Source organism: Panicum virgatum, chromosome 3K (assembly GCF_016808335.1).
Source record: "Panicum virgatum strain AP13 chromosome 3K, P.virgatum_v5, whole genome shotgun sequence".
NCBI lineage: Eukaryota > Viridiplantae > Streptophyta > Magnoliopsida > Poales > Poaceae > Panicum > Panicum virgatum.
In genome coordinates, this window is record NC_053138.1 from 59156749 (window position 1) to 59168070 (window position 11322).

General features: G+C 44.4%; 1 protein-coding gene across 2 annotated transcripts; it reads right to left on the reverse strand.

The window, feature by feature from the left end:
• Positions 1-1092: 1092 nt before the first annotated feature.
• On the reverse strand, positions 1093-9739 carry LOC120699939 (serine/threonine-protein phosphatase 7 long form homolog). Of its 2 annotated transcripts, XM_039984052.1 has the most exons (9): positions 9676-9739; positions 6602-8538; positions 5185-6511; positions 4131-4524; positions 3636-4046; positions 3249-3550; positions 2894-3164; positions 2396-2801; positions 1093-2301 (listed from the first exon to the last, which is right to left on the reverse strand). In XM_039984052.1, exons 4-7 carry the CDS (start codon positions 4347-4349, stop codon positions 3020-3022), a joined length of 1077 nt encoding a protein of 358 aa, XP_039839986.1. In that variant the 5' UTR covers positions 4350-4524; positions 5185-6511; positions 6602-8538; positions 9676-9739; the 3' UTR covers positions 1093-2301; positions 2396-2801; positions 2894-3019. The 2 variants fall into 2 exon arrangements, with proteins under 2 accessions (XP_039839986.1, XP_039839988.1); XM_039984054.1 differs by lacking the exon at positions 9676-9739 and having other exon boundaries at positions 6602-9472.
• Positions 9740-11322: the final 1583 nt, after the last annotated feature.

Below are 11322 nucleotides of genomic sequence, written 5' to 3' on the forward strand. Positions count from 1 at the left end.
TGCAAGTGCCTATGTGCTTCTGCGGTTCCTTATGCAAGCTCATGAAGTCAAAGGTTTTGGGCGACGACTTCGGAATGAGGTTTTTTATATGCGAGAACTACGCATACGACCCACCGAAGCGTCGTGGCCAGGATAGACCTAAGGTATAACATGAATGTTATGTTTGTAGTTATGGATTTGACACCAACTTCTAACTTGCGTTGGACAAAGAGTCCACCCCCTCTATGTGATTTCATTCAGTGGTTGGACACGAAGCAGACCCAGCAAGATAAGGAGTGGGTTGAACTTCAAGTAAGGTGGGCTACGGAAAGGTGGCAGCGAATGTTGCACGAGGAAGAGAAAGAGGAGAAGCACAAGAAAGAGCAAGAAGAGATCCGCAAAAGGATTCAGGAAGTGGAGCGTCAGGAGGCAGAGGAATGGGAAGCGGATAGGGAGAGGAAGCGAGAGGGCACGCCGTGCAAAGGAAGCAGGGCCCGATGCTATTAGGAAGAGAAAATATCCTCAGTACACTCTATAAATCACAACAGTTGTAGTCCCGGTATTTTATTTTCTCTAAGGCATGTTAGGTTTAGTTGCAGCACGAGGCTACCGTGTTGCACATGCCATTGCACTTCGTTGATCAAGTTTACCATTTTGGACAAAGGACTTTTGTGTCATGTTACCTTAGTAGTAGAGATGCAATGGTCCGATGCAAGCTTAGCTATCTCACCAGTATTTGTACTTTGTAATAGGAGCCGAGAATTTATGGATCGTACCTACTTCAGTATATGGTTTTCTAAATACTCAAAGGTCACGGGACTAAATTGAACATGACATAGGGAATTTAAATTACATAACCATTGCAGTGGCATGTAATGGCAGAGGTGCCATAACTAAACCTAACATGCCTTAGGGAATTTAAATCACGGCAAATGATCTAACGTTACAGGAAGAGGTAATGGACTTAGTACTGATCCCACATAGCAAACTGAGTTGAACCTTCTCCATAGTATCCTCCCATGCTTGTCGGGGGCGGGGGGGGGGGGGGGAGGTGGAGGAGGCGGAGGACCCTTGTTCTTGTGATATGGGCACTTGTAATAGGGATCAGTGCAGAGTATCTCCTGTGAATCGGTATCATCGCTATTGATATTGTCTTCCACGTCACCGGCGCTCATTTCCCTTTCTAGATCGAAGATATGATTCTGCACGTAGTAGATGTACTCCGCATGTGGATGAATAGGAGGAGGGTCGACCCATCTAGCAAACTTGCAGCCTTCCGGAGCCTCGGAAGACTAAAACAAATAAACCCGTGTTAATTTTAGAAAACATGAGAAAAGTGTTGTGCAAACGAAGAGTGATAGCAAGTACCCATGCTCGCGGGCATCTTAAGAAGTGACGACCTCCATCCGTCCCGTCAGTCATCATTTGCACTACGCAGTCCTCACCATGCGAACATTTTGGCCACTCTTCTCTGCGATTATCGTATCCCCTCAGTCGGTTGTCGTTGCTGAAATCAGATTTGCACTCAACTGGAAACTCATACACAGCTTCACCAAAGAACTTCGGACCCACAGGTCCGTCCCACACTATAAGAGGACCCTTCCTACCCCCATTTCTGCTCCCGCGGCCGAAACCCTTTGCACTAGAAGACCCTCCAAACATATCTACTTTAGTTGAGCTGTGGTTTTGAAGTTGCATCTCAAGCGTTGCGTGTATATATAGGCACAGGCATGTTTAGTATCCGGGGAGAGGAGGCGATGATAACCCTGCACCGGCCTAGCGATGATAGCCCTGCACCGGCCTAGCGAAGATAGCCCTGCACCGGCCTAGCGATGATACCCCTGCACCGGCCTACTAGTTGTACTATCATTGCACCGTTGTGTCGCATCGAGCAAAACCCTACAACGGCCTACGTATCATAGTACATAGTCGCTGACATGGTGGAAGTCATAGTAACCCAACATAATACATGAGGTAGCACTGTAGAAGCCCATACAACATCAATCTTCTATTCCTCACCCATACCGCGGCCCTGACGGTCCGCTCTACCCCTTTGTGGCTTCCGTGCGGACACGGGGGGGGCCCTAGGCCTGTCGTAGTCTGCCGGAGAGAAGAGAATGGTAGGCCTCACCTCACGCCTCTGTGGCAGGTTGGCAGGTACCACATCCTCCTCCACAATGTCCTGGGTGTCTTGCGTCGCCTGTGGGTAACTGAAGTAATGGCCAAAGTCCATCTCGTGCTGACTAGCTCGGATACCGTAAGCCTCCGAAGCTGAATAAGAAGACCCAGAACCGGCATGCCTGTCGTCGTACTGTGCTCCAACTGCATATATTGTCAATATATAACATAACTAATTGATCAATGCTTACTAGTACAAAAGAGAATACGTTAATACCAAAACTGAAGATATACACACCTGGGGCGCCCATGGAAGGGTTGAACCCTACGAAGCCTGGTTGTGGGTAACTTGTAGGTGCCACCCTGAACACAAAAGGTCTTGGTGGGGTAGACATGGTGGCATGATGAAACGTAGACGGCCCCACTGTGTCAGCAATTGGAGTACGTGGGAGCTGGACGGGCATGCCTGTACCTGCAGAAGTCATAGGAGGTCGTGGTGGCCTTTCCCTAGTAGCAGTGGCGGCACGGGGTACGATGACATTGCCCGTTTGTCGGCATGTAACGACTTGAACCAGACGCTTTGCCTTTTCGCAAAGGCGAGAGAACATGTCAATAACATCGTCGTACCGCCCACTTGAGTCCCGGCCACGAAGCAACACAACAGCTGCTGCGGCATCCTGCTCTATCTCCATACCTATGTCAGCCTGCACCAAAAATGGATATTGATTTAAGTATACGAATGCATTATTTGCATAAGCACGTAGACAAAAAGTAAAAGAAACAAACAAAAACTTACCGCCTGGTGAAGCGCTTGGTCAGCGTGTCCAAGGTACAGTAGAGATTGTGGCGGCAACGCGGGCGCATTGACCTGCTGGTTGTTGATGCAAAAAAAAAGCCTGGTGCGAGTGCGAGGAGTGTACCACTAGAGGTACGCTTCGTATGAACCCATGTCGAACGGTGCCTGCTCCTCCACTCGGTCGTGCAGGGCTTGTCCCCAACCATCGATCCCTGGTTGCATCCTCCTCATAAGGTCAATAAGTGGCTTCCGCGGTCCCTGCATTTTGTACCTGCATATTAAAGTTACAAAATTAGCATACATATTAGTTTGAACTTTATACTCAGCAAATAAATGAATGAACTGTTGAACTTACACGTGCACGCCAGCCTCGACGAGGTTACCCCAGGGCACTGGAACCTCCTGCCGCAGGCCAAACTGCATCATGACACGATGCACCGTGTAGTCCTCAACAAAGACATCGAACATGAGCTTCTTACGCATCATCCAGTACATGCTGTCCTGGTAGCACGCCTCCGAAATACCCAGACCCCTGCTCTTGTGGTAAATAGCGTACTGCGAGTACGGCTCCCATGTGACGTGCTTAGGCCTCATGTGGTCGAACTGCTCAGTGAACGCTTCGTAGGTTGACCTAACCTGAAGGCGCCCCCACTGCGGCTGCAGTCAAGGAAAAAAAAATAAGAAGTTAGCATACGAATGTCATGAATTGAAAAATTACAATGAGGCAAAGAATGTGCCATACCCGACGGCGTGTCCAATGGGATCCCATGGTCAGTCGGTCGATCATGTCCGCAACGTACATCTCCGCTGTGTACTGCTTAGGCTGGATGTAGGGATGTCCAACTTGGAACCGTTCGTACGACCACAGATTGACTAGTAGAGGCATACAGGTCATGTTGGAGTTAGGCTTCTTTCTGACACATGCCTGGCACAACTCTCGATATGTCCAGCAAAGGATAGCTGAACCCCAAGAAAGCTGAGGAATATCGTCCAGCTCGTTATCTGCAATAGCTCGCGCATGGGGTATCCAACGAGCATCGACTATGTCCCCATGTGAACTGGTAAACATCACCCACCCAAACAACCAGAGAAGGTACGCCTCCAAGTGACGAGCGAGCTGGTACGGCGTGTAGTCGTCCACCATTCTCTCTAGCTGCACAACGTAACATAGAAAAGTTAGTGCAATAATACTTAATGGAATGACCAATCTACGGAGTCTTTGATGTGATTAACTTACCCTAAACAACTTCAACCACTGCAGTTGTGGCCCGTGTCCCTTATTTGTTGTGATATTAAGGTTCACTTCTTGGTTCGGTAGCACAAGCTGGAACCTCTGTGCCAAGTTCTCATGCCAGTTCAAATCTATCATGGAGGGTCCAATGGGGCTTCCCTGAATAGGAAGGTCCGTTAGCATGGAGACGTCCTGAAGTGTAACTGTCATCACCCCGAACGGCATGTGGAAGGTGTGCGTCTCCAGCTTCTATCGGTCCACCAAGGCCGACAGGAGTGACTGGTCATAGGGGAAACGTCTGGACCGTTCTGGCGGCTCGTGGTCGTCATCTGCATCGGCTACATCTTCTCCCGTTGCTTCGATCATGCGCGCTAGGGGAAGCAGTCCAGCACGCGTCAACCTGTACACAAGCAGCAGGAGTCATTAAGGCAAGCATAACACATTATAATAAAATTTATTATAACTATTAAAACACAGAGACCAAATTAGTGAATAGCATCTAGTATGCACTGTTCAGATGCCAAAAAGGGAGTGCATTCTATGAGTCCTGGCTAGACGATGCCCTGTGGAGAATATATGTTGCAGTTGGAGCAGTACATTTAGATTTTGCATACGGTCACAACTCAAAAGGTCACAGCAGAGCAGCTACCTTTTGTTTTAGAGTTTAATATAGTAAATTCATTGCTTTCCCATTTCAGATCACTATATGTAATCTTCTTTTATTTGGTTTCATTTAGATTTGGAAGTGTGCATAGCTGCTGCCAAAAATTTAAGCGTGGTGTCAAACAGTATCAAGATGCTAACAACATATTCATTTACTGGCAGGAGAAACAAATTTTATGATTTATTTCTAGATTTCTAGCTACCCTTTAATTAGATTTCGTGGCAAGGTCAAATAGGTTTTTGCATGAAGTATGACAAGAAACACTGATGTTTTTATAATTACATTTTCTTAAAGACATATTAACACAAATGATGATTTAATTCCCTTTTGAAGGATTTCCTATATATATATTGTGTATACTTTACTAATAACTGTGTAGAAATAGTACAATCATACCTAGGGATCTAGTGTGGGTGAATAGGCCAAGCTTTCTTCGGCGCACGGGCGCGAAGAACGGGGACAGCATCGTTCCCCTGCGTGACGTGTGCGTAACCATGGTGCTGTCGGTCGATAGAATCGTTAAGCAGCTCCATCCTCCTACAGAAACAACATTATTAGTTAACATGGTCGTATCATCATAATCGGCCGTACATACAATTAATTAATGAAACATGAGTTCTTTTCAAACGAAATTAATATTGCAGATGTTTAGTACTTATTATGAAGGTCCAATATTACACATAAAAATAATTATAAAAGACATCTAACGAAATATAGAACGTGCAGTTATACATATCAGCACTACCAACTTGTACATAACCTAAACCCTAATACATATCAGCATTACCAACAGATACAGGTCCAATACTTATTACATATGTTCCAATACTGCATATTAGAAATAAACCTTAAACCAGACACAGATATGACAAGGTACAACTATACTTAAACAGCGTAGTCATAATCCTCTAGCGAAAGTACTCCCCTACGGCCCCTACCATGGCCTCTTCCACGTCGGGGTGCTGAGGTGCTTCCTCCTTCAACGTTCGTGCAGACAGAACTAGTGGTTGGACAGTCCATTGTTTTGTGGCCAAACTCTTCACATGTCTTGCACCTTCTCATTGGACCTCCTACTTCGGATTCGTCCATATCGTTGCGTATACGTCTTGTCTGAGGACGTCCACCTTTGCCATGAGAGTGACGGAGCAAGTCCATTGGCGGGATGCATATTGGCAGGTCCTTATTGTATACCGAGAAGTCTCCATGTGCCATGAATCCATAAAAATCACTGGTCCATGTTTGCTCAACGTTTTCCTTCAGGTAAAAGGTAGAGATATAACCACCACTAGAAACTCCAACCTGGGCAAGTGAGGCCAGGACATGTGAGCATGGAGCATGCAAAAGCTTTGGCTTATTACAGGTGCATTCTGCCCATCCATTAAATTGTCAGCCCAAGTTGACTTCATGCGTCACAAGGGTTGTCTCCCTTCCTACTCCTCCTTTTGCTCTAACAGTTATCTCAAAACGGTTATCGTGCGTACCCATTGCAATGACTATATGTTGCGATGCCTTACTAATAGCTTTCTCCATCCATTTGTACATCTTGTCGCAAAACGGTGTCTGGACTTTTGTGCTATGAAGAATTGCCGCAGCATGACGCTTTTGGTAGTACTTTATGATGCCATACAACATACCTTCTATAATTCCTACTAGAGGACAACCACGCAGACCTCTTATCACCCAATTGTATACCTCTGCTAGGTTCGAGGTCATTATACCCCACCTATCATAAAACAATTGAACATCGAGTCAAAACGGCGTAAAAACTTTAGGATTACAGAAAGCATACAAGTTCATGTAAACAACTACTCACCTAGCACCCAATGTGTCAAAGAGCAATGCCCACTTCTCTTTGGGCTCCGCCTCTATCCAGTGAGAGAAGCACTTGATATTTCGAGCCCTTCGTCGTCGTACACTAGGGTCATCTAGACCTTCACCGAGTGCCGGTAGTCCAGGAGTCACCTTAGGGTTGTCATCTGACACTAGCTTCTTGCTCATTTCAGTGACATGAGCCCGCGTCAGCTTATCTAATTCCTTCCATATTGCATTGAACTTGTCCTCCTGGTTTTGGCAGCACAGTAATTTGAACATATCCATCAGCTTTCTGCTTCAAAATTTCTTGTAGAAATTGGCCGCCATATGGCGCATGCACCACCTGCTCTGTAGGTCATGCCAGGGTACCGGCTCGTCTGCATCCTCTTGCATGAACTTAATTGCTGATAATAGGCCTGCATGCCGATCAAGAATGAGACAAATATTTGGCCGATCCTGCACAACACCGGCCTTAAGATGCCTAAGAAACCATAGCCAACTTTCCTTGTTCTCACCCTCAACAAAGGCAAAAGCCAAAGGCAGTATTTGCTGGTTTGCATCAACACCAATCGCAGTTAGTATCTGCCCTTTATACTTCCCCGTCAAGAAGGTCCCGTCCGCACAAAGCAATGGTCAACAATGCTTGAATGACTCAATGCAAGGACCCAAAGAAAGAAAAGCGCGTCCGAACACATTTGGCTGTCTGTTATAGACCGATTCCATGAATGCGGTATACGTGCCAGGGTTCCTTTCCTTCAGGATGTCAAGGACACGGGGAAGGTTACAATATGATGCCTCATATGAGCCCCAACGCTTCTCCAGTGCAATCTATTTCGCCTGCCAAGCTTTCTGATATGTAATGTCATACTTGAATTGTCTACAAACTGACCACTGGATGAAGGAGCACTCCATGTCTCTCTTTTCTATTATTTCACTATATAGTTCATTTGCAATAAGAGACGTTGTCAAGTTACGATGCCTCTTACCTAAGTTCTGAAGCGTGCAACTGTGATTTTGCACGATAGAGGCAACCCAATGGATCTCATTCTTCGGCACATGGGCATGTACATAGAAGGTGCATCCCGTAACCCTGCACTTGACACTGTATTTTGATGGGCTTGAAGTCTGAACATACACCTCTCTTAATGACGTCACCGCCCACCGTGAAATTGTGTCCTTCAATTCTTGCTTATTTGGAAATAATTGACCCGGCTGAATCATGCTGCAACCATATTAGTAACGAGACCGGTGCATGTCCATAGCTTCCATACTCGATTGATCAGGCCTATTCCATTCCTCCGGAATCGGAGCTTGATTCGACATGTTATCTTCTTCTTCTTCATCTTCATCGTCGTCCATCCCATCATCCATATTCATGTTCTCCTCTTCTTCCAAGGCGTTGCGGTCAACAGCTACTAGATCTTCAACAATCCTTTCAGATCTTTCTCCACCATCTGCCACACCATCAACATCAATTTCCTCCCTTTCTCCCTCACCTTCCTCTGTAATCTGTAGCTGGTGCACAAACACATCACCAGAACAAGCACCCTCGTTCTCGACTGGATGAGATGAGCTTGCCTCACCGACCACTTCTTTTGGACATGCATGGACCAGAATAGTCAACGGAACATTGCACCGCCTGCACCACTCTACCCATTTCCTCCACTTATACATTCGATCTGCAACTCGCAGTGCATAAATGACTGGATTAATGTCCGTAATATACAGGCATTGAAACGTGACTAAACAAATATTGCCATCTAGTTGAAACATCGCCACGAACCAATCCTTGAGATCCCTTATGTTAGCACCCTCAGGATTCGGATGTTCAACGGTGGCAAGAGGAAACGGACTTAAATCAACCCCCGACGGACCATTAACGACCTCTCCCATACCATAATATATCCGAATCTGATTTAGGCCAGACCTGGCTGCAACCTGCTACAAATTTAGACTACGAGTTATAAGTTGCAAACAAAGAATATAAATCTAAAATTTTGTTCACTATTCTAAAATGTGACATTATTTTACTGAAATTTTGTTCACTATTCTAAGTTGCAACCTGCTACCAATTTTGTTCACTTATTTGTAGTTCTAAAATGTAACTTTATTTATGGTACAGGCCAAGAATATCATATTGATTCAATAGTTGTCATCATAGATGGGACATCTAAGGCATTCTGCAACTGTAAACGGTGCTTAACTAAGGCATATGCATTGTCATGGATTTTTTATTTTACGGAATTTTATTATGTCAAAACCTTATTTCTTATTTTCTAAGGTTATCCAATCATTTTTTTTCTTATTTGTTAAGCCTCTGCAAAAAATACATTGCTACTTATTTTGTTTGTTTTGGAATCTATGAACATGTAACACTGAGCTGCATGGTGGAGAAGTGATTTTCTTTTTGTCCTATTCAAGTTTGGGTCCTTGGCTTGAAGGTTGGTTGCTGGAATAGAACACCATATAGTTTTGCAACTGAAATTATTTACTACGGAAATGCACACATACCCTGGCTGGTTAGGCATACATGACGCTGGGGTTAACTGGAACGATTATCACTGGTTTCATGGGCCATAATTAACCTCAGGCGCCCTGACCCTTGCCAACCGGTGCATCTCGCTTGTTGTAAGTGCAACTAACTATTTGGTTCTTCTTTGTTTTTTTTTGCGTGTGAATAGCCTATCCGAATTTTCAGTGAAACTTTTGCTAACAAATTTATAAAAAAAATGTCTAGCACTTGTAGCTACAAGAGGACATCCCCCATTTACTCTCTTACATGTTTTAAATCCCAAATTTAATCTTGAGGTTGTTTTCTTTGCTCAAATATCATCATGTGTGTGGGCCTTTGCTTTGAATTTTCCGGTCTTGTTTTATTCTCAATTACCAAATGTATCGATCTTGTGTGGAACAACTCAATTTTGTTGCAATGTATTATGTCAAAACCTTATTTCTTATTTTCTAAGGTTATCCAATCATTTTTTCTTATTTGTTAAGCCTCTGCAAAAAATAAAAAAATTTAACACTAAATAATTTTAGTAACTATAAAAAAAATTGTGAAAAAAAATTCTATACCTGCAACCCGCCGGCTGCCGCCAGCTACCTCCGCTGGGCTGCCCGGCGCCCCGCCGCCGCCGCCGCCTCAACCGCCCCGCGCCGCGCCTCCTCGCCCACCACGCCACCGCCGCTCCTCCTCGCCCACCACACCGCCGCCGCCGCCTGGATGAGGGAGCGAGGAGAGAGAACCGGCGCTGAGCTAAGCGAGAGAGAGGAAGCGAGAGCCGGACGAGGAAGACAGCCCGTGAGCAATAATGCATATATTTCATCCCACCAGTAGACGAAATTTAATTTCGTCTAGTCAGCCGACGAAATTAGCTAGATTTCGTGGACGAAATTTAATTTCGTCCAATGATAAGGCGAAATACTCTATCACACGTATAAAAAAATTTTGTCCAACTGGCTGACGAAATCTGCGTATTTCGGGTGGACGAAATTTGAATTTCGTCTACCCAGAAGACGACAATAGTCTAGTTTTCCAATTCATCAGATTAGGGGTATTTTTTTGTAATTTGATTAAAAACTTGTATTAAAAAAATTCTCATGGATTGGATTTGTTTAGTTACAAACTCTACTTCGTTTTGTCTTGGTGTTTTGGAACGCCATAGGGTGTGAACTTGCTTGGTTCGAAGTCTGCAATAATTGGCCTAAGTCTACTTTTGTAGATGAAGCCGAATGCTTTATTCTTTATCTCAAAAAAGCTAGCGAGCTGTTCGTTTGGATGAACCCAAGTAGGCTCTCTTATCTTTCTGAAGAATGTGGCAGACGTCACGGGAATCTGCAAGTTACCTGCATTTGCAAGGGAAGGCAACAAAAACAAAAAAGCAAAAGAACAAAAGGGCACAAAGTTTTTTTTAAAAAAAAATAGTAGTATGCATGAAGTTGCCTCCTTCCTGTCAGATTACAAGTCGATGAATGCATCTTGAGTGGAAGAAACCAAAAGGGCAAAATTCACCGGAAGAGACTACAAATAACAAATTCATCACATCTTTTATTTATTTGGCCTCAGGAGCGCAGCACAGGAAAGAGCTACCAACTTCTCCAAAGCATGTCGCATGAGCTCTCAATCTGAAAACTGCCACAAGGGAACGGTAGTAATAACCGCTACTGCATCGAGGTACTGTAGATGTGATTAGGATGGTTGTGTTCCATTTAATTTCCATAGGATCTATCTTGAACGGCCCTGAAAAGTGAGCTACGGTACCGGATTGTATAAAAGTGCTGTAAACGTATTAGGTGATTTTTTTTTGAAACGAATCAGACATAAGAGGTGCTGTAGCAGAACCGCCGAAATTAAACTGGCTTAAGTGCGCTAACTATCATCTTAATTGTTAATTAAGTTATCATGCACTTAAAATGGTGTATTCTGGTCGTTTGTCGGGTTAAGGATCGAAAAACACTGGAAGTCTCGCACGAAGACGAGCACAGATGATTACAAGCAGACAGATATTCTCAATTTAAATTACAAAATAGGGTTTTACTAATTCAGTTTAACATAAAATTATCAGAGTTAAACATGCAGTAGAATTTAAATAGAAATTTAGTTTAAGAACAACGATAACTACGAAGACGTGAGGACATCACATCGAGCCCACCGATATGAATCCTGATTAGCTCCAACCAGCAACAGCTACCTAAAAATAGGATAACAACAAGCCCTGAGTA